Source organism: Lutjanus erythropterus, chromosome 22 (genome assembly GCF_056507025.1).
Source record: "Lutjanus erythropterus isolate fLutEry1 chromosome 22, fLutEry1.hap2, whole genome shotgun sequence".
Taxonomy (NCBI): domain Eukaryota; kingdom Metazoa; phylum Chordata; class Actinopteri; order Lutjaniformes; family Lutjanidae; genus Lutjanus; species Lutjanus erythropterus.
This window is the reverse complement of record NC_139338.1, coordinates 5649793-5674181: the sequence shown is the minus strand read 5'-3', so window position 1 is coordinate 5674181 and position 24389 is coordinate 5649793. Positions and strand designations below refer to the sequence as shown.

General features: G+C 41.1%; 1 protein-coding gene across 10 annotated transcripts in view; it reads right to left on the bottom strand.

Moving 5' to 3' along the window:
- Positions 1–1487: 1487 nt before the first annotated feature.
- LOC146306522 (uncharacterized) overlaps positions 1488–24389 on the bottom strand; it is a 36839-nt gene continuing 13937 nt past the window's right edge. For 2 of the 10 annotated variants that reach the window (XR_014768979.1, XR_014768976.1), the window contains exons 2-6: positions 23619–23719; positions 8021–8154; positions 7735–7894; positions 5478–5589; positions 1488–2342 (exon numbers count right to left, since the gene is read on the bottom strand). Coding sequence is in view for 2 of the 10 variants with exons in the window: in XM_084711001.1 (XP_084567127.1) it covers positions 2043–2199; positions 2293–2342; positions 5478–5589; positions 23619–23719 (420 nt within the window). In the remaining 8 variants the exon portion in view is untranslated. The remainder of the gene's footprint in view (positions 2343–5477; positions 5590–7734; positions 7895–8020; positions 8155–23618; positions 23720–24389) is intronic. The other 8 variants (XR_014768978.1, XR_014768975.1, XM_084711002.1 and 5 more) reach the window with 6 other exon arrangements.

Sequence of the window (24389 nt, the reverse complement as noted above, 5' to 3'; positions counted from 1 at the left end):
TTTTTGTAGCGTTGGATAAAGTTGGATGTTTTTTGAGCTGCAGACCTCGCATACTGCTGTTCTCCTGTTACTACATCACCAGCAATGTAATCCTTAAATCCAAATAATGTATTTAAATATTATTTTTGGACTTGCCCCCTCCATGGGAGCTACCTTGGGCATCCCGGTAGGTTGCCAGGTGTTTCAAGTTTCAAAAACAAAACATAATCTCATTCAATATCTGTTGCAAGTCTCAAGTCATGAAAACCAAGTCAGGCTTTCTGAGTCTTTTATTGGTCATAACTGGAACATTTTCCAAATGAGCCACCAGGTTGCTCTAGATCCTGGAGCAGACAGTCCACAAGTGAAAGGCCACCAGTTTAGAAATTTAAAAAATGAGGCCTTGCCCACTGAGGCGCAGTGGTTATGTAAGCTTCTGCTTTCTGCTTAGAAGTGGTGAATTTACAGCTCACTAGAACTTCATACGATGTCTCTGGCTTTGCTTGATATCAAAGGTAGAACTGGCAAAAAATGTTGTTGCACATCTGTCGTTAGCCTTGTTAGCGCATATTAGCTCTGAGGGCAAACTTGCCTTGTTTACGTGAATGTAACTGGCACCCTGAACATCCCATTGAACCCTGTTCAAAAATGTGGTGGTTAAATAAAGAGTTGCTTGATAGACTGCATGAAAGAGAAAAAAGGAACAAATAGTCTAATATGTGTGTTGAACAGCCAGATCTAATTTGAATGTCATAAATACCAAGTCAAGTTAAGTTATTTGTAATAAAAGAGAAAGTTTCCAAATGAGTCGCCATGTTGGTCCAGTTTGAAATCCTGGAGCAGACAGCCCACGAGTGACAGCACTCACCCAGCCAGGTGCAGAAGCGGAAGAAGAGCATCTGTAAATCATCTGTCATGACATCGCCTAGTGACACATCCATCAAGCACTTGCATCTAAAAATCCCCATATGGTCATATTCCTTGAGTGAAGCCTGGATTACACTCCCACACAGACGTGTGCACGGACGGCTGCAGACGCCACAGACGTAGTAGTAATCAGACGGAGGCAGCTGCACGGAGAAACGGAGGCCTTGCCCTGCAAGACTCTGAGATGATGTTATCTTCTGCCTTCTGCTTAACAACGTAACATTTTTACTACCTCTCAATGTCACCGCCAATGGTACTTTTCAATATAATTCAGTTTACTCTACTTTACATTTCATATCTATATTTCACTTTTGTTGTTATCATATTACTGTAATTTTGGAGCAATCTGGCACAAGAATTTCCTTTAGGATTAATAAAATTCTGTCTTATCTTTAGGTCGAAAACAATTCTTAAAATTACATTTATTTCACATACATAAATCCTTAAAGAATACATTAATTAGGGTGCTGCTGTTAATAAGTTTATTTGGTAAAAAAAAAATCTGTCTTTGTAGTTTTATCCAATACTGTTTTCTCCCTGTGAAACAAAATCAACAAAAATATTATGTAGTCTGGGGCAGATAGTGTGTGTATGTGATGTATGTGTACTGAACAGTTAAATCTGATTTGAATGGCAAAATTCTGAGCCATATACAGCCCTAGTAAAATTAGGCAATTAGGAAAAAGAAAGGTAAAGTGAGGTAGGAAAAATGCAGGACCCACAGATAATTTTGGCCCTGGTGCCCCTGAACACATCATCTGCCCAGCAAACTACTATTTCTGAGGTCACAAATGAATTTTAATTCTTAAAAAAACTGAAACACAACATTCACATTACTAAAATTATTACTAATGCTGTTATTACTTCTACTACTAATATAATAACCAGATATAAAGAATAAGGCCCATTCTTTGTCAAAGCACAACACAATAATTACAGTATTGCAACCACAGCAACAAGGACACCATGAACAGCCACCGAGCCATGCTTCAAACACACAAACACATCACTGCTAGTCAAGTTAGTTCAGTCATACTCTGTTCCACTGACGTCCTCCCTGCAGTATGTCCATGTGTCAGCCTGTCAGTTGATGAGCTGCTCTGTCACACAACGAGAAACATGACAGCGCTTCTTATTTAGAGGAAGCCTCTCTTAAACGTGAATGTGGTTGTCATGGCAGCGCAGCGACATGGACGGCTGGTACGTGAAAATTCGCCTCGAGCAGCAGAGAAGGACTCAAACAGAGGAGACATCATCACAACAAACACGGCTGACAGCACACGACAGCGACGGCTGTATTAGGAGGGATTCAGAAGGGGTGTTGTCAGCCACACACTGACGCATGGTGTTCTTTTACACATCCAGTGTGTAATGATGTGGACTTACTTTATTCTACGCCATGTTTGGGTACTCACAGACTCGTCCTCGCTGCCATCCTGCAGGGAAGAAGACAGAACCACAACAGAGTTAAAAGCCCCAGTGAATGACTATGTGTTTACACACATTAGTATTCATGAGTGTACTGTACACGCCTCAACTCCAACAATAGCTCATTTAATGTCCTCTGAGCTAAAGCTACGTGACACTGAATGCAACTGATGGTACCTGTCCTGCAGGTATGGATGGACACATGACACTAATGTGACACACCTGTACATTAACTCAACACTCCCATTCCCACATATGTAAGTGGAAATGACTATTTAAAGTTGAGATTTTCGTTTTTTTACTTTTTGATTGGGACAAAACTGTATTTTAAGGGTTTTTGATTTTTACTCTTCAGTTATGCTGGAAAACATATTCTCCAAGCTCAAACTTTTGGCTATTAAATCTTGTGATGGGCCGACCTCCTAGTGATTCATTTTTTAAATTAAATATAGATGTCAAGAGTTAAGTTACAGAGTTGACAAAGATGTTACATTTTTTCATTTCACAGCATAGTCGTAGTGAGCAGCCATTTTATTGTTTAAAGCTGCTAACCTTAATTTTTAAAAAATATTTTTTAAAGTCGATATTAATCAAAATTCATATTTTAAAACCATATTTCTTACTTAGCTTTGATGTAGAAGGGCTACAGAGTAGACATGTTATGGTTGAGACATATCTGATAGAAATATTATTTAATGTCCTTGGACACTGGTAGCGACATGTCCTTACCGTCCCTGTCCAATTCTACACCCTTGACTGGAACTGTCAATGAACAAAACCAACAGGGGTTGCATGCTTACATCTGCAGTTGTTTTGTTTAGACTTTGCAGTTGTTTTTAATCTCTTTGTAGTTGTTTCCTGATTTTTTGCAGGTGTTTTAATAACTCTTTGTAGTTGTTTTGTGTCTTTTTGTAGTTGTTGCGTACAAAAGTCACTGGTTAAAATGTGAGTTAATGAACCATATCATATTAATAAAGTCCAGCTTTAGAAAATCAGTGACATGTCGGAGCAATTTTCAGTAACAGAATCTTCAAATAAGACTCATTCATTCAAAAGAATCAGGAAAATGTTGACTTGCACAATCTGTACCACCCAGCTAGCGAGCAATTCTCATCAGTCACTTAAAGACGAGTGTGATTTGTAACCCCGACACCAGATTAAACGGCTCGTTAAAGCGGCTGCATTGTTTCGCCGCCCTCACACCTCTGTTTCCCCCGTGACATACGAGCAGAGGAGCACATCCAGCTGGAGGAATGTACAAACAGTGACAGTGTGTGCGCGGTGTCTCGTGTCACCGCACAAAGGCCTCCGCAGGCAGCCGTTTGTGGGAACGGGCGCCCGGCACTTATGTAACCGGCCAGGTCGTCATGACAACAAGGCTACAGTAAATGCTGCATTGTCCCGGTGGCTCTTACAGGTGTTTGAAAGATGAGAGTCAGATGACCCGTAATGACAGCAGTGTTAGAGGGTGAGACTATCTGCGCGTCCAGATTGGATCGTTATTTGGGGTTTAATGACACCCTACAGTTGGTTGAGGAGGGTGGGGGCAGTTGAGGGGGACGACCCTGGACAGCATTTCATTGCTAAATGAATCAAGCAGATACGATCTCACACTGAGATGCACTTAAATTCATGACACAATATTTTGTCATGCTGTCAGGTGTGGTTTAACACACTGCATGAAGCATGCAATTCTGATTTTTGACAAAGAGGGCGATATGGCATGTAGAAGTCACTCTGATAGTTACTATGACGATGCCACCGCCTGTATCCACACAAGGGAAGCTGTCATCTGTGCTGCTCTGAGTTCAGGGAGGTCAAAGGTCAGGGTCAGAGCGTGAAGAGATACAACCTGGTGTCGGTCATCAGGGAGTAACTGCACAACGCAGCAGACACAGGAGTGAAGATAAAGTTAAGATCTCACTTCACAGTGTAACACAATCCAACAAAGAGAAGACTAGACCTGATACAAATACTGAGTTGCCTTCAGTCATGGACACATTATGAGACAGTGGACCCCTGGGAGCAGACATAAAAAGGTCCCTGACCCCTCCCTTATAGGAACACGCCCACCCTTCATAGTCGATTTGTGTCTCTCTGTAGTTGTTTTGTGTCACTTTGTGGTAGATTTCTGTCCATTTATAGTTGTCTTCTATCTTTTTGTGGTAGTTTTGTGTTTCTTTGTGATATTTTTGTGTCCCTTTGTAATTATTTAGTGTTCCTGTAGTCATTTTTTGTCCCTCTGCAGTCTTTCTTGTCACTTTGTGGTACATCTTTGTATATTTGTAGTTGTTGCGTGTCTGTTTGTTGTACTTTTGCGTCCCACTGTAATTCTTTTACATCTCTCTAGTTGTTTTGTGTCACTTTGTAATTGTTTTCTGTCCCTTTGTGGTTGTTTTGTGTCTCTTTTTAGATATTTAGACATTTTGTATGTGTTTTGTGTCACTCTGTGGTTGCTTTGTGACCCTTCAAAGTTATTTTGTGTCTATATATTTGATTTTTGTCTCTTTGAAGATGTTTTGTGTCACATTGTGGTAGTTTTACGACCTTTTGTAGCAGTTTTTGTATTTTTTGTAGTTGTTTTGTGTTTTGTAGTTCCATACCATGATAAACCAGAGAATTTCACTGAATTCATTTCATTTTCTCCTATTTTTTCTTCTTTCTGTTTGTCTTTTTTTGCATGGAGGGGTGGGTGCCCCTCTGCCAAGGCGCCCTGTCCCTAAAAAGTCTGTGCACACCACTGTCTGTAAGAGAAAGTGATCGCAATTTGTTCAAAGCTTTTAAAAGAGCCAGACTGGAACTAAAAGAAAATGGAAACAGTAGCAGGTTACGCAAACCCCGAACCAACACCAGCACCCTGCAGTATGAATGCAGGAGTGAGTGAGGGACACACACTCCTACACACACACACACACACACACACACACACACACACACACACACACACACACACACACACACATCCCTCCTTTGGATTCTCTGGAGAGAAAGGCTTCCTTGTGGAGGTGAGGCGAGTGCTTGTTGTCGGCTCTCACTCCGGCTTCCTGCTCTATTCTCTCCCAGGAAGTGACACGTAGAGACAGAGGCTCACACACACACACACACACACACACACACACACACACACACACACACACACACACCGCTGGCATGAATGGCAGGCCCTGGCTCCCACGGGTGATGGTGATGTCATCCTCCCTGCCGCTCCATCCGTCCATCCGTCCATCCGTCCATCCGTCTGTCCACGCTGCCTCCCTGGAAGGAGAGAGGTAGAAATGACGTTAAATGATGACGTTTGCACGTTTATATAAGATTATTTTTTTTCTCGTTTCCACTTTTGCTGAGTCATGGTGCGGCACTCCACTGCGCTGATAATTGAGCTCCTTTCATAACAAGTCTGTTTTTTAGGGTCAAAGATGTGTCTCCTCTGAATCATCGTTTCATCCCAGAATCTGCACCACAGTTCACCTCGAGGACAGAATAGATCAGTGAATGAATGGATGGATGGAGGGATGAAAAGGGAAAGTGGGAGTAGGAGGAGGAGCAGGATGTTCACAACATTTAGCAACTACTGTTAGTCACACTGCAGCACCACTGTCTGAACCACCTGCCACAGACCACATCATCACACGCCTTCAGGTGAGAAATGGAGAGTCGGTGATCTGTATGCATCAAAGTGTGTGTGTGGGTGAGTCACTGATAAAAATGGACGCTCTGATGTGAAAGCATGACAAGTTTCACAACAAGATGACCGCTTTGTCAACTGAAAACGCCATCAGCTCATAACTGTGGTGATTTTGACACTCTGAAAAGATAACGGTAATATTCTCCACCCTGCTTGTGAAATGAGTTGACACATGTTCAAAAAAAAATCATGATAAATTAACCTTTGTGACTCGTAACATAACAACAATAATACTAAAAATTAATGTGGCATTAATTTATTTATTAACCTTTGTATTAATTCCCTATTTTCTTTCTTAATTTATTCATTTTATTTATTTCTTCTCTCTCTCTCTCTCTCTCTCTGACAAACTGACAAAGTAAAAAACAAACATAAATAAATAAATGTCTCAATTAATGTGACATTAAATGCATCAACAATAATATTATTATATTGTTTATAATATATTATATTATATTATATTATTAATATTATTTTGTTTTCATTTTATTGCTTTATTTATACACATTTGTTTACTTTTCTTTATACATTTGGTTTCCCATTGATTTCCTCAAACTTATTTATTTGTCTTTTTACATTTCTTTATGCATTTCTGCTTCGTTACACAAATGAGAGGCTGTGATTCATAGCGTGTCATGGGGTCAACTTTTTGCTGGTTGGTGCAACTAATCTTTGCTAAAGAAAAAAAAAAAAAATAAAAATTAGCATATGGTTTATCCATCATGGTTTGATTTTAATTACTGGGTAAAAATTTCATTGTCAAAAAGAAGAAATTGAGGCTTTATTTATTTTTTCTGCAGTGACAGCTAAGTTAGCCTAGCTTGCTAGCTTCTACTTTCCTTGTGCAACATAAACTTAATAGCATGTTGGGTTCTCCCAAATGTTGGACGTTATAAACGAGACACAATCAATGCAATGTGGGCTTGTTGAGAAAGTGGAAAGATGTCGTACATAAATGTTTGCACGCTCTAATGTTACGAGATATGACAGCACATCTCTTTGCAACGCCAGCCCTCAGGCGTCAGTCAACCCCACAACTATGTCCAAAACCTCTTACTCTTCTTTAGAAGAATGGAAAATACGCACAATAGCCAGGGAATCACAATCATTTATATTTGCTCAGTGTTTGAGCTGGACAAAATGTTATTGAAAGGAATGCAACTCTAAAAAGGACCGATAAGTATTTCAGGGCTCTCATGCTGAGGACGTACTTTGTTGCACTTTGGTGCTTAGTATGAGAGAAATGGACTGTTGTTTCATTTACCCAAGGGTGCCAAGCATATGAAACACAACAAAAACAAAACCAGTTGGCGTGAGATCCCTAAGCTTTCACCAGACATCTGAGACCATAAATCTGATACGATTTTGTCCCAAGGAATCCACCTGAGGAGGTTTTTGCAGTAAGTTAATATTGATAATTAAATTTGGGGAAAATTACAGAAGCAATTGGACCTGTAATCATGTTCGGCTTTGATTTCTAGAGAGTAAAATTAGAGAAGAATTAAACTATTTCTCATGAAGTGGAAATCAATGGACTCCAGTTTAGGCACTAATGCCTTGAATAGCTGTCATCTTCCTTTGCAATGAATATTACTTGTTATGCATTGCCTGGAGGAGGTATGCACCGTAATGCAGTGGAATGAAACCCCCCAATTGTTCCTGTAAGAGAGAAGAAAGACTTGGCTGCATGTGCTGTATTAAAAACCATTAATCACCCTCTGCTTTCGTGGCTCCTTTAAGTTTTCCCATTGGACGGCTCCTGGAGCAGGCAGCCCGGCAGACAGATCTGGCACCTCAGGGCCGCTGACCCGATACTGATCCTCCCTTCCCGTCAAGAAACCTCCCACTGTGAGCCATCTTATTGTTCACATGTATCTGTTCCGGGAAAATCAGAGGACACGGTGTCAAGCCAAGTACAGATGTTTGATAGACTCGACAGACAGTGAATCACAGAGCAGACACCACTCAACTGCCAATATGGATTAAACCAATAGCACCAACCTCCAGCAGCTCCATAAAGAACAATACTGCAGTCAAGGATGATTTTTTTCCTTTCATTTCCTGGGACTGGAGAGTGAAAGTTGGCACAGACTCAACCATTCATCAGTGGGAAAGCAGCCACGGCATACAGGTGTCTGCAATGTGGGGGAGAGTGTGTGCTCACTCAAGTTAAAACGTGTGTGTGTGTATGTGTGTGTAAAGTGCACAAACTCTAATTGTTATCCAACTTCAAATGCCTCTTCTGCTCTTTGAATCAATGAGCTCTTTCACTGCATGATAACATCCTCTAGGAACGGTGCAGGCCTCCTGCGGGCCAATCAGCTGCAACAGACAAAATAAAACTATAGCTGGCAAAGCTGCTGTTTGCATTCAACTCAATACGTGTCTGTGTTCGCAACAGTGGCTGAGGTATGGAAAAACACACCGCCTTAATCATTTCAATGAGATTATTGTGTAGGCATTAGCCTTCTGAAACAGAGGGCTTCGCCAAGAAAGAAAAACAAAAAAAACAAGGTCGTCCAGCAAAAAAGCTGGCTCAACTTTTTTTCACATTGCTAAGCCATGTAATCACTGGTTAATCAAAGGAGAAATAATTAATATATTTACTGTAATAAATCAAAAAATGACCATCGTCGGAGAAAAAATTGGCAAAACGGAAGTACTAATTACCTTGCCAACAATACTGCAGCCACAGACAGACCCACTTTTAATGAGTGAATTTCTCTGCCTCATCTTACTGTAACATTCAGTCCACCTGTCTCCTAGGTTTCCACTTATTAATGTCCCTGGCTAAGAGAACATGTTTGCTCTTTCACTCATTTTGTCTGCTGCTAGATTCATGGCTTCGAACACTGCTGAACTCAGGGCAATTAATGTCTTATCAAAATCCGACCAGTGCCATGCCATCGAACACATTATGCTACGGCATATTACCTGTGTCAGAAATACACTCATAGGCATTGGAAAAGGAGGAGTGGAAGTGAGCGGGGATAACAGCCATGCTAATCCAGCTTAGATTTAAAGGTGCTCCTGGCTACCGTCCGGTCAGGAAAATTAAATGGACTGTGGAGGACGGTCAAACAACAGGCTGTTGCACTTGATGGGCGGGGTCATACTCTGAGCTGACAGGATGCAAGCATCCAGCAGGACAAGGAAAGGAGGACTCTGTGTTTACATCAGTGATGCTTCTACACAAACGCAGTCAAAGTTGATGGGCAATGTTTCTCAGGAGCGGCATGCACCAGCTGGTCTTTACTAAGCCTGGTCCTATCTTTTAAGTCGGTCTTAGTTAACATCAGTCTTTAGAATGGACTAAACATCTGTTGGACCAACCAGACTTAAACCTAGTCTTAAACACGCCAGGTCACAACAATGCACATTCATGTGAATTCCCACGAGACTATGGCTGTTACCTAGCAGCATGCGTTGCTAGGCTACACTGTTGACAATATTTAGCTGTCTTGCTGATTTGTATATACAAGATAAAGAAAACATAATTTCATCTCACAGTGAGGCAAGAAAACTACTGCCAAATGCCAAGCTGTTGACGTGATAATGATTAAAAAGCAGTAAATCACCTTTGTGAAACACTGTCTATGACTAATTCTTAATTATTTGGGCCTTATTGTTAATTCTACCCATGGCATTTAATCCTTATGTCTGATGTTATGTTTGACTCATTCATTTTCCACACAGATCTATTGAATAACACATCTCTGAGTGTTCCTGGCACAGAATGAAAGATATTTGTGACTAGAGGCTGTATATTTGCACATATCAGTCTAGATTTTGACTTGCCTGCTCCTGACGAGATGTAAGATTTACCCCCCATCTTAGCAACAAGAAGGCTTAAACCTAGATGGTGTAACCGTCATGACTATTAGGTTGGACTTATGGTATGTGTCCATAGGAGCAGTCAATTGTGCCATTTCATCCGCTCATTCTGGTTGCGTTGCCTTGCATTTCGAGAGACAGGGCATCATGTTGGCGTAAAGATGAGGTCTAGGCTACTTTATGCAAATCAGGGGCGTCAAACACAACTCCTTGCCTCTGAAAAACTTCTGATAAACTTTTAAACTGACTGGTGTCCATCTAAAATGTAGACAGATTCAACAACCGCATGGTTTGTCTCTCACCTAAAATGTTTTCAGTAACACATGTTGGTAAACTATTTCCGTAACATATGAGAAAATATCCAAGGGCAGCCATGTTTGTCCCATTTGAAATCCGTGAGAAAACGACCCTTTCTGATCAGGTGCAGCAAGGAAGTGTTTGCATGTTTGCTGTGATACCACCTAGTGGCACACTCATCAAGTGTCCAAAGTTGGGAATTGGTGCAGCCCCTCGTGTCTAGAAACACCCTTATGGACACAAACTATTAGAATGCTGAGTTCAGACCGACTTAACTTAAGACCAGAGTCTTGTTGGTGCAACTGGCCCCAGATCGCCAACTTTTAATGAAGATATTGACCATATTATCATGACTATCTATATAATGGCATCATCAAAGCCTAGTACCAAAATGCATCATACTTCCTACACTAAATCAAACCATGACAAACAATCCAAAGCCTTAGCCCTGGGTGCAGTTTCTCTGGGACACAGTTCGTTATCCTTCATTTGTTTGGCCACATAGAGCTCTTTATTACTGTTAACCGGTGTCTGGATTTATAGATAAATGTCAGGCTCTGAGACAGACCACCGCTGTTCCTCTCTTCAATGACATTACCATAAAGCCGCTCATGATGTAGTAGTGTGTATAGCCTCGGGTTCCTGTGTGTGTTAATGTGCGTCAGTGGTGCGGTTCAGGCGGAGGTCGTGCAGAGTAAAAGCCCAGAGGGAGGCGGCCAAGAGCCCCAGCGTGCAGAGTTATGCTAATGGAGGCGTTGCTGATGGCGGCAGCGGAGAGCATCAATCTCAACTAAGGAGCATGACGAGACTTTAAGTCAGCGAGGCAGCTTAGCCTCGCGGTGCCACACACACACACACACTGAACACAGCTGACAAAGATACTGCACAGGCAGAGACACACTTCTGCAGAATAACAGCATGTTTTACAGTTTATCATGGCCTTTGTCGTGTCTGCATTTCACGCCATAAGCAGTTTTTCTAACCCATATTTCATGGCATGGTTTCAAAGCTACTGTAGCTTATAATTAACTGCTGTCGTGGAAAACAAAGATACCCCAGATGACATGAGCGTGACAATTCAGTGTGTAAGACAGCATGTTTCTTCAGAAATTATTTCCTGGAGGAGACTTCCATTATTTTCTGTAGAACAGATGTCAGCTGATTGATGGGAACCGGAGCATAAAGTAACACAGCAGTGATATGACAACATTTAACTCAGGCACAATGAAATAAGCATGAAACACACACTCTGACTAAGCAAAATGAGGGCTTCATGTGTGTGATGCTAGACTGCCAGTGATCATCCACTGCCATTCACACCAGTGTATACATCCAGTGGACATGTGGGGTTCATTATCCCTACAACTACAAAAGTGTTGGACTAAAAAAGCAAATTACAACCCATATACAGTACATTTAACTGCTTCATGCAAGACACACATTTCTAATCCAGGGTGCAGCTATATCCATCTCTCTATGCCATAATCTTACCTCCTCTTAAAGCTGCATTAAATACAAATTTTTCTGTGAAGAATTTTTTTAAAATTTGTAATCTAAAAGGTATCGCTCACAGTGACAAACCTGCAGAGACTGCCGGGTGGTTTTTGTCTGCTTCCAAAAAGAGATAATGTCCTTAACAGGAGATGAAAACACTTTTTCTGAAAAAGTTCAGAAGTAGCAGCATTTAACTCACATGACTGATCAGCTGTTTCCGCACTAGTGGTCTCCTCGTGGCTTCCATGGCTCTATAATACATCCATGATCACTCCACACAGATCTAATAGAACCTACCTCACACGAATACATGAAACAAACAGATATGTTGTATTTCCATCCTGTTTTCTACTTTGTTTTTCACTGTTTAAGGTTCAACTGGTGCTCTTAATTACATCATCTTGTCACACTCTATTGATATAATGGTTTTATGACTGGACCTACAGCTTATCTTCATGATCCAACTCCCAATAACAGTTTCAGTGGATGGAAACAAGCATTCATTCAAATTTTCTTTGCTATCTGGTAATTTGGTTAAAATGAGCAATACATTTAAATCAAAACACAGCTTATGAAAATGTTCTGATGAAGCCACTGTCCACTTCCTGTTCAGCACCAAACATCAGACAGATTAAATTAGCAACAGGCTGGTGAACACAGTGGAGCATTTAGCAGCTAAAGAGCCAGATATTTTCCTCAGAAGTCGGTAGAGACCAAAAATGAGCTAAAAGGAGAGCGAATGTTGAACTTACAGTCCTCCGGTGGACACAAACACCAAACCACATGATTCTTCATATGACACAAGTGTCATATTGTGAATTAGTGTAATGGTCAGGAGAATCATTAGAATTCATCCACTGTAGGCCATGGATATCAACAGCAAACTTTGTAGAATCTCAGCCATTGGATTCCATATACTTCAGATACTTCTTGTAGTTATGAACCACTGTCTGTAGACAAAAAGACAAAATGTTTGCTCAGGGCTAAACTGATGTTTAAATCCAATATTTCTGCAGTATGTGAAAATTTAACATTGTTTCCACCAACATTTTATCATTCCCGGCAGAGAAAAGTGTCTAGATGACAGAAATGCCTTTGGAGAAACAACCCACGGCTGGAGTACAAAGTAGAAACCAGAATTTAACTTGTGCCCTAAGGTCAGAGAAAACTAAGAGTCATGTATGGAGTGCTGAGGTTGCAAACTGGGCTAGAGGATGGTTTGTCCTGAGGTTGGCACTAGAGATAACATCAAGATCTCACCAAAATCAGCAACAATGTTTCTCTGGGGACACTGATTATACTGTAAAAACCAAAGCACATGGCAATCGGGTTGGTAGTAGCACTTTTGAACCAAGTGTTGAATGAACCAGATTCACTGAATGATTAACACTGCTAGGCCCTAATGCTAGTGGGGCATAAGATGGACAGATGCCAAATGTCAATGAGCAAAAGGAATGGATTAAAGAGAGACAACCTCCACAATTGGCACAAATTAAAAGAGTCAGAACAAAGACTGATATTATCCTGTGAGTAAACACTACAGCACTCATAGACAATCGATATCTCTTCGGAAAAAAAAAGTCAACATCATAGGATCAGCCTCAAGAGTTCCTGCCTTCTAGAACACAAACAAGGCTGACGTATTTCTCTTCACCCTATTTTCCATCCTGGAAAGGACAGAGGACAAAACAAAACCCTTTCCTTCTGGAGAATTTCAAACATCTGGCTTTGTTTGGGCTCAGTTCCGGGAATGGATCACAACTTGCAGTCCACTCCCAGTGCTGTGGCGGCCGGCCTGGCCGAGAGGCCTTCCTCCCTGGACACAGATAAACAATCTTAACAGGCCAATTTGGAGCAGGGGTAAAAATAGCAGCATGTTGCTGCTCGTGGTTTTGAAGTTAACTGGAAAACAGGCCTTAAGGAGAGGAGGAGGGGGCAGGGAAAGCTTTTCACTTCAACTGAGACATGCACTGCCAGGAAGGAAGAGAGAGTGAAGAGGGAAAGCACTGATGTAGGAAGTGTTGGCCTCAAATCAAACAGATGGATGGATGAGGGGTGACCATGGAGGACAGGTAGGGTCATTTATGCTCCCTTTACATACAAAAAACAATGTAACCGTCACTTGGATATTAAGCAATACGTCCACTAGAGGGCACCTCAGTCATGTCCTGTGGTTGTGTCTTGCTTAGACTATTGGCTACACTGCTTCACTTCCCCCATAGTACTGCTCCATTTTGTCCGTATCAGTAAGCCCTCAGTAAATGTAAAGATATATGGACAACATTAATGCTGAAATTGACGCTGAAATTAGCCACACACTTTCAGATTTCTAACACTTCTTTGCAGTGTTCTGTGTAGAGCTGGAGATCTGTGCCCGAACCCAGTGGCATCCAATGGGACCTGACAGGGTCAGGCCAGGTCGGGCCTTATTTCTCACATATTTCCTGGGCTCACGTCGGGTTCAGGCTGTACTCTATTTATTTATTTATTTATTCATTTATTTTCATTTTTCTCCTCAATTTAGTTGTTGTCAATCCCAAGTTCCTGCATGTATTGTCCTAACTTCTACTGTTTGGTGCACAGAGGGAAGCTCGTTAAGAAAAATGTCAGGCAGTAATTAGGTTCGGGCTGAAATATGCTAATGAGGGATGGGTTTGGGTCAGCATCGGGCCTCAATGGGCACAACATTTCAGGCATGATTAAAGCGACGGTCCTGTGGTCATGTCGTGGTTGAACTATTGGCTACACCACTACACTTCCACCACGACCACCGGTGGACGTATCCATAAGCTTTCGGAAAATGTGCAGAACTACGGACAACATGGACACAGAGTATGGGCAGAAGGCTCCATCCATATACATATCTAACACTGAGCATAAATGAGCCTTTAGATGGGTATGTCGTCATGATAACAGTTTGAGTCATTCCAGCTGAAATAGAGATCGAAATCAGAGTTTAGAGAATGCTGCTTTCAGGCTTTTGGTTTTAAAAGAGAATAGAGTCTGTGGACGTGTATCACTCACACTACGGGGACATAGATCTGTTTACACACTCATATCTTGGGGGCTTGCAAAACCAGGTCCTCATAATGTAAATCAAACATATTATGGTGAAAACTTGAGGAAAGGCTGAAATAAGCTTAGGTTAAGGCTAAGGTTTAGGTTAAGGTTACGGTTAAGTAGTGGTCATGGGTAGGGTAAGTCCCCAGGAAATGAATGCAAGTCAATGTAATATCCTTTGACGTGATGGAAGCACAACTGTGTGTGTGTGAGAGAGAGAGTGAGAGACAGAGAGAGAGAGAGGGAAACAGGTCATGACATAATCTTGACACATCACCCACTTACAGTAAAGCAAGATATTTAGTCATTTCTTTGCCAATAACAGCACCTACTCATCCCCCAACCTCTTATCTGCTCAAACACACACAAACACACACATGCACACACAAAAGCACACACACACAAACACATTTAAAACACCCCTGAGACCTTTTTGGATTATATTGCAGTTGTTTTTGAGTCTGACACACTTCTCCTGAAGCCCATTAAGTAATGACTCAAAAAACACTCACACAAACACAAACACACACACAATTACAAAGAACAGCCTTTACTGGCGATGTGGTGCCAAAAGCACCTCGTCATGTAACTCAAACACTCTGGCCCTCGCTGCCGGGCAGACAGCACACTGCAGCCTTGTGATGAATGCATTCAGGCTGCACACACACACACACACACACACACAGACACACACACACACACACACACACACACACACACTCAGAGTTAGTCAGCAAAAGCACTAACCACAAGCCAAATTGTAAATCTTCAACTTCCCCTCTGCTTCCCTCTTGGCACCGTGCCAACACAGCTTCCCAAAATGAGCACCGTGTTACAGTAACAGCCGCTGCGTTCCTGGAACGTCCTGTCGGCTGACACATCAATGACTCTACAAAACAACGCTCCTCGTCTGAAGCAAAATATCCCCCCGATTCCAAATAGACCTCCTGACATCTGATTGTGCTGCGGGCAAGTGGGTGTAGAAAATGTAGGCGAACTGACTGAGACTGAAAGATTCACGTCAAGGTCTGCTGGCAGCAGCGAAAACAGTCTGTGTGCAAATGAAGAGTCCGCTTTCAAAAAGTGTTGGCAGCAATTCAGCGTTCGATATCTCTTTTATGGAGAATCTGATCTGTGAATGTGTCTTTATTTCTATTCACCACGGACCAAAGAACTGGTCTGGTGGAGAATTTGACGTAGTATTTAAACTGTCCAATTTTCCAACTCAACGACAGCTTGTAAACAACTTACGTAGGTCATTCGGTAAGCTGTCAATGGACCTTAGAAAAGTATGATAGATCGGTCCACACCCAAGGTAATTAACCTTGTTTGGTGTTCATACCAGTTAAGATTAGACTGAGGGCCTGCCAGATCAGTTCACACTGCTGAGACTTGCTCGGCTCTGTTTGGTCATTTAAAGTTTTTCATGCAGTGCTGGCTTCTAGATGTCATCTTCTGTCTTTTTCAAGAGACAGAAAATGTGAGATTTCACAGTTCACCTTCGTTTCCTCTTCCAAAAAGCTTTATCTCACCTGGAGGTTTGTTTATAATCTGTCTGAACATCTGACAGTTTATGGGTCTTTGGCAAAACTATGAAAATGAGATCAGGGTTGTATGAAACCAGACATTATCTTGAACAATGGGGGTCTCATTTATAAAACCGTCTAGGATCCATACTAAAAATGTGCGTCTGTACAAAAGCCGAAAATGGCGTGCAGCAAAAAAACAAAAAACAAAAAAACAATCTGACTTATAAAACCATGCGTACGGACCCTTTATAAATCACAGGCCACCTGGAAAAGTGCACCTGAGGATCAGTCTCACATCCTGCGCTCTACACACCCACATTCAACCATAAATGGGTAATGCAAACCACCTCATGAATGTCGATGCAACAACTGAGAGGAAAACCAAGAAGAAGAATTAATGACACAGAAAACATGTCAAACACACACCTATGTCCTGCTGGAAAATGACTAATAATTGTATTCCGGTAGTGGATGAAAACAAGTTTGCGTTCACGTTTTCTTTCTCAAATTTACTTGAAATTCAGTTAAAATTTGCAACACATTTTAATGGAGACAGCTTATGTGTAATGTGAAAGGTGCTGAATCCACAGAGAATTGTGACCCGACTCTATTGTTCCCCTCAGCCCAACAAACCGTTTTAGCATCTTTTAGCTTATTGTTTTGGTTGTCCATTTGGTTTTGGTTCAGTCAAAAAAAAAGCTCAGTTAGATCTGCTGTACATCACCTGCTCAGCACCAAACAGCTGACAAACAATGCTAGCAACTAGCTGGTGAACATAGTGGAGCATTTAACAGCTAAAGAGCCACATATATCTCTCAGGAGCTGGTGGAGACCAAAAACAGAGGTAAAAAGAAAGCAAATAAGTGAACGCTTATGCTTCTCTGTGTCTGCAGACTGTGCAAAAGACTCTCATAAGTCAGCCACACTGGTCCAAAGTGACCAACAAGCTGAATCACAGATTTACATTTGTATTGTTTTCTTCATTAAATGTCCTACAGGTGAATGTCTTGTGCATTACATTTTACATGTTTCTCCAAAATTCAACCACTCAGACGTAATTGGTACCAAAATGTTAGTAGTGATTTTATGCCAGTGATTATTTTGTAATGTGCTTGTTTCAAATGATAGATATCTTATCTTGGGACTAAAGTCTCATCTCCTCACTTTGAGATCCACAAATTATTTATCTGGCTCTCTCCTTAATGGCTCTTTCACCTTTTCAAACCCAGAGGCGAACCACCATGGGAGAGATTTCATCAGAAACCTGATGAAATAAAACAACTCCCAGTGAAGTGCAGCACCCTGCAGCATGAATACATAAGGTCAGCACATCTCTCCTTCACGCTCTAAGCCCCTTTCTCCCCAGAAGCGGTGGCTTCCATCAAAGTTAAGCGGCGTCTTCTCAGTAACAGTGAACCACTCCCATGAGTGCCAGTGCCAACTCTCTCCGTCTCCTAACAATCGATGGCTGAGCAGGAGCGTAACATTCCCAATCCGTTCCCCTCTGAAGAAAATCGATAATGACAGGATGTCTGTCATTCCCATCACGCCGGGTTGCAGCGCCAGATCACTGATAGAGAAGATACCAATCAGGCCACAGGGAGAGTTCTGTTTCAAAGGCCTCCACACCTTAAGAAAAACACCTACACCTACATGTGGACAGTACATATTCATTAATAATTAACATCCACAAACTACCACTGGAGCCGCCTGAGCTCTCTAGTTTCAAAAACACTCTCTACTTTAAAGTCTTTCCAGTCCAATAAAAGCTGTCAGATACTAAACCTGACAGAAGAAAGAATAAAGCAATGCAAAACCAGAAAAGAAATTATGAATGAGCAGAGTATCTCTTTACTCTCCAAAAAGCATTTGGCTCAGTGATCACCCACTGGAAGTCAAAAATGTGAGTCCTGGCAGTGTATTAAAGACAAAAGCACTGAGTGAACACAAAGCAAATTGAAGCTGTAAATCCATTGATCAACAATTGAAAGAATGCAGGGATACATTAGCAAGTCCACTGCCAAAACACAGTTTAAAAGCATGCAAGGACATCTTGGACATTTTAAGCCAATAAAAGGGGTTGTGTCATTAGATTTGCTGGTTTATTTTCCTCGCTGTCGTCAACATGGAAGTCTGTTTCTCTCTTGCAAAGTCAAGGCTTGAATATTCAGCAGTATTATAAGACTACAACTTCAGTGGATGCTTTGACACCTAACCCGTTTGATGCAGTTTATGAACTTTGGTGTTCTTGCCTGTTTAGTTCTGTTCAGCTGGTGTGAAAACTGTCAATCAAAGTCCGATGTGAACCACACAATTGGTTTGAGACTGGGTTTCAGTTTGGTTCCAGTTAAGACTATGGTACAACTTGTTTGTGATGCAGCAAAAAGAGCCTTTAACAGGATAGCCACTGGTTATGTAGGTTTATGATAAAGGAATCATCTTTGGTTCGAACCACCAAGCACTTTTAGTATAGAACCCATGAAATCCATACCTAACCCATACCTGCAAAAGTTCCTAAACCTTAGATCTGTTTTGCGTTTCCACCGCAGAATACTCCTTAAATATAAGTGGGGTTCTTACTGGGGCTTCAGGGCTTCAGTAGTTGGGAAATGGGCAAGACTTTTCTTAGTCTTGAGGAGCCGCAGCATTTATTAACACACACCGTAACGTACATTGTAGATTTAAGCCTGGATTATACTCCCAAACGAATGCATACACATACAGCTGCGGACACCACATACTCAAAGTAGCTCTGTTATACTACTTTCTTGAGTGCGCTTGGAGGATGTGTTCCACGCATGCGCAGCAGTTCAGCATCAACAGGATCGGCCATCATAACAAATTGGGGATACACAAATGTCTGCACAGAACCGAACTGTGTGCAATCTCTGATTGATGTTGACTCACCCTCACCCACTTTACTGACAGATTTACAACTTACTACAAACCCTTTCCTTTGCTCCTCTCGCATTCACTGTAACTTTTATGCCACTTGCTCAACCTCACACTCATTATACACACACATTTCACGTTCTGTCGTCTTGTGGTTGTTTATTTCAACAAGGACACAAGCAGGCAGCAAGACAAAAGACTATTGAAAAAAACAGGTCAGTTTGGGAAATCCTACATCATTGTGAAGATGACAAGACAGAATGGGTGAACTGATTGTCTCTGACCAATCAGTGGTCTGCAGAGTTTTAACTCCACCTTTTAGTATCGCCTCAGCTTGCTTGGAAGTTGTCCAGATTGTTGTACCGATTGCATTTACACCTATCTGCACACAATACAAGCCAGACCACCTCTAGATGTGGTCACCCAGATCTGATCATATTCTGATTACGTAGCATTTACATGACTTTTTTTCTTATCTGGATAACTTATGCAGCTACAGGTTGAATTTTAATGCCAGGTGTAAATGCGGTGTGAGTTTGACTGAATCAGGATTGTATTCTGGCTTCTCATGTAGAACATGTGGACAGTGTCAGACTGGTGAGGCTGAGAAGCACCTCTAAGCCAGAGACATGTAAGGTTTCAGTGCACTTGAAACAAAGTAATTTGTATAACGTATCGTCTGATCATGCCTTAAAGCAAATGGCCACACTAAAAGGCTTAGTGAAAAGCCTGACGTCATAGCCTTCTCCTGGCTGCATTACAATATCCCTGATCTCCCTCCAAGAACATTGTCTTATGTGTCTTTCTCAGCATAATAAATCACACACCTTCAGACTGCCTCTCCCCAAGGCATAGGCCTACATGATGCTGTACGCTGTTGTAAACATAAAAAGTTAGAGGTAGTTGTGTAAGGAATTTTTAAACTACTTTCTCACTGCTGTTTTAAGAAGGCATACTTGTCAGATTGTCAGTTTTGGAAAGTTACATAAATTGTCAGATGCAGCCTCCCTCTAATTTTGACATTGGGAATGGAGGTTCCAGACATTATTGGACAACCTGACAAGCACTTTTATTTTAACAAGTTCATGCCCATGTCCCTCATTTCAAAGAGCTTTAGAGCCGACACACAGACACTTATTCTGATACTTGGTTGATTAATTCTGGTGGTTTGGAACTACTGGCAGTGACCTTTTATCCCCAATAACAAAACTTGAAGTAAAGATACTTGCGTAAAAAAAGACTCTGGTAAAAGCAGAAGTACTGATTCAATTTCTTTACTGTGGTAAAAGTGACAAAATACAAGCTCCGTAATGTACTCAAAGTATGAAAGTAAATAATGGCCTCCTGAAGGACATTTATATTGTGCAAAGCTAACTGGACCTCACCTGTTCACCTCATGACTGAGTCTGCCTCTGGGTTTTTTTTTTGTTACATCTTTTACATTTTCATCATGTTACGTCTTTTACAAAATTTTCATTGTGTTACATTGTTTTTGTCTTCTTGTGTTGTTTTCGTCTTGTTACATCGTTATGTTGTTTTGTCCTCATACATCATATTCGTCTTGTTACATCATTTTTGTCTTCATGTGTCATTTTTGTCTTGTGACATCATTTGTGTCTTACATTATTGTCATCTTGTTACTTCTTGTTTCATTTTTGTCTTCATATGTCGTTTTTGTCTTGTTACATCCTGTTAGCTCATTTTTGTTTTCTTTCGTTGTGTTTGTCTTATGTCTTGCTATGCGTTGTTACATCACTTTTGCCTTCTTACGTAGTTTTTGTCTTGGTACATTGTTTTCATCTTTTTTGTCTGTTACATTTTGTTATGTCTTGTTATGTCATTTTAGTTTCGTTAGATCTTTTATGACGTTTTCATCTTGTTACAACTTTTGTGTTTTTCACTTGTTATATCTTTTACATTTTGTCTTATGACATTTTCTGCTAGTTATGTCTTAATTTCTTTTCTTCTTGTTACATTGTTTACGTTTTATGTAATTTTCTTCATATTATGTCTTAGGTCATTTTTGCTTTAGTACTTTTTGTACGTTGTTTTCATTTTGTTTTTTTTTTACATCATTTTCACCTTGTTACATCTGTCGAGTGTGATGTGTCAATGATAGATACACCAAGTAGTTGTTTTATCTATGTGTTACTGTTCCATCCATTTAGGTGGAAATCAGTCTTGATGTTGGGAGGCCGGCTCGCAATGATGCAAAATTAATGTAATCAATAATTCCCCACAAGTGTATTACAACTTAAGCAATAAGCCTGTTTTAAAAATGTAAGGATTATAAAGTACACGTTTGTGTTAAAATATAGGGAGTAAAAGTAAAAAGTTGTCAGAAAAATAAATACTACAGTGAAGTACAGATATCAGAAAACTCAACTTAAGTACAGTAACAAAGTATTTGTACTTCCTACCTGTGACAGTTATATTTAGAGACTGTTGAAGGTATAATGCCAGCAACAAACATATAGGACGTCCATCTTGCTGAGTCATACACCTTACAGCCAACAGCACACACACACACCACACACATACCCAGTGCGTCACTAATTTCGTGCACTAGGCTGTCAGTCGATTTCACTTTCATCGTCACATGGCTTCACACTGCAGACAGACAGGATCGCATTTGAGGAAGCAGCAGCCGGCACCAGTGTCAAACGTCACAACTGTGTGGTTAATTTAAGACGCGAGGGTGTGTTACTAAACAAAAGGCCTTCTCTTGTTGCACGGAAACAGGAACTGTGAGTATAGCGAGCCACGTCACACTGCGACTCCCCGACTCTGCTGGGGAATAGAGACAACAATGGCAACATGGCTGTGATGACAGAGTGATAGGCTCAGAGGGACGTCATCAACAGCCGGCTTGATTCCAGACAGCATGGACATAATCCTTCATTCAACAGAACAATTTGTGAGACAGATTAAGTCGTGAGAACTCTAAACAAAGAGTGCAAGAACGCAAAAGAAAGACAAAGTACAGCCAAATTTATAAATTCATTAGAATGTGCTTCGAAAGGCTGCATTCAGCTTCGTTAGCTTCATTTAGGTGTAGCTCAATATCACTACTGTAAAGAAATAAGACTCCTAGGAACTACCTTTCCCATGAAACCTGTTGATTCTAGTCACAATCAAAGTGTCTACTTCTTCAGTGATGGTTTTCTACACCCTCTTTAGGACCATAAAAGGACTTTAGCCAACTTCCTACCATATCTTAGCTTGACAGCACCTTACCAGTATCTCAGCTCTTAAAGAACTGGTTTGGATTTTTTCACGTTTATCATAATACAATACTCACACGCCATATTTAGAGAACTGATTGGTCGCTGTAATAGTTAGTGTTTCAACACAACTGCGTTCATATCGAAAAGACCAGGACTTTGAAAGAGCCCCACTTGAACTGGTAAACTCACTGTTAGCCTCTTTTTAGCTTCAGTTGAACTTGCATGAAATCACTGTGGAAGCGGAGGCGTGTGACTCAGAAAGCACTTTACAGCCAGTATGGACAGGAACCCTTTTTTAAATGTACATGTGGCTATTGAATTAAGTAAGACTAGTGTGTGAAGTAGTGTTGTAACAGTGGAGATCTGTCTCAAGACTGGTCATGACCAGACCACTTTTTGAAGGTATTCATTGTGTCTTGGAATCAACTGCAGTTTTATATCCCTTGTCACAGACTTGAAGACAGTTAAGTGGGAGTGAAGAAGCTGTGGCTGTCTGGGAGGAGATGTCAGCCAAAGCTTCTAAAATTGGTGACGTAAACCATCTGCAAAACAATGTTCAAAAGAAACCACGCAGCAGTGCGTAAATTCTGAAATGCAATGCTTATGGAGATGGCTGGCCCCACAGAATTTAGCAAGGAAGAGGTAAGAAAGGTAAGCTAAGTCTAAATGATGCTAGCAAATCTAGATACCTAACTTATGTTTTTGCTTGTGATAAACAATAATGAAACAAGTTGCATAAAGAAAGTGAAGAAAGAAAAGAAAGAAAGTAAAAGATGTTCCGATCTCAATAATGTTTCAGAGCATGAGTGCCAACACAACCATAGAAAGTCACTACAACTGAATGTCCAGTCTTGCTGTAAAGAACGTCCTCCTGCCTGCTCCAACATGCCACATGGACTGCACATGCAAGACACAAGAGAGGGAGAAACTCCAATGCTGTTGGCCCAGTAAGTCGCTAGTTGGCAACATTGCCATGCCCTCACTTGGGGAGAGATAGAGGCAGCACTTGGTCTTAACTTGGTCTTAACCCCTCAAAGTCTTGGTCATGACTTGTTCTCAGTTAAGGTGGTCTTGACTAAAACACTGGTGCGAACCTCTCTTGTTTAACTGATATTCGATTGGTCAACCTAAGCTTGAATGATGTTAGCCAGGAAGACAACAGTTTTGCTAGTTCAGGTGACAGTTCAGATCTTGAACGTCACTGGGACAGTTTTCTGTCCATGGCTCTGTACCATACATATTTAGCTATATAATAACATGACTTACTGCTTACTGGTTTCAACTTCATGTATGTTCTGCATCGGTTTGGTCCAATATATTTTGATTGTCGTACGTGGCATCCCCTCTCCTTTGGACTTTTCTTTGATCTGCATGGGTGGAGAAAACAGATAATAAGCTGGTTAGATGATCCTGCCTTTAACATGGATCATTAATCATAAAACTGTGTTTTTTAAAGTATGCTGACAACTAAACCTAATTAGACAGTCATTCTAAAATTTGGTCCCCATTAATTTCCATGAAGAAGAGGGCGTTCACTTCTTGTTGCAAATAGATGCAGCTTTTGCTAAACCGTTCCACTTGCTCAACTCATGAGTCACTCGTATCCGGCCAATTCCAAAAAGATAGAGTGGGATTGACCTTTCGTTCGGGAAGTATTGATCATTTTCAGCTCTTTGGGATGCTAACGTTAGCCCTCCATCCACTCATGTTGGCAGTCCTGCCCACATTCTTTTGTGTTCTTCCAGCTTTTTACAATAGCGTGCCAATAAATTTTGTGCTGCCATTCATGTCGGACTGTAGCATAACCCCATATGATTTCAGGCTTGGCCACTCCTTACTCACGCCCCTGTTGGACTGGCCTGTAAACAATCAACAATCTGAGCAACAATCACCATTGGAACCACTGATGTTGCTCTAGCAGGTTGTTTTTACATGATCATGGCTGAATTTTACAATGATGTTTTTTTGTACAACCTCATCAAGAACTTTAAGACATTTTGATCAAAAGCACCACTACGACCACACACACACACAAAC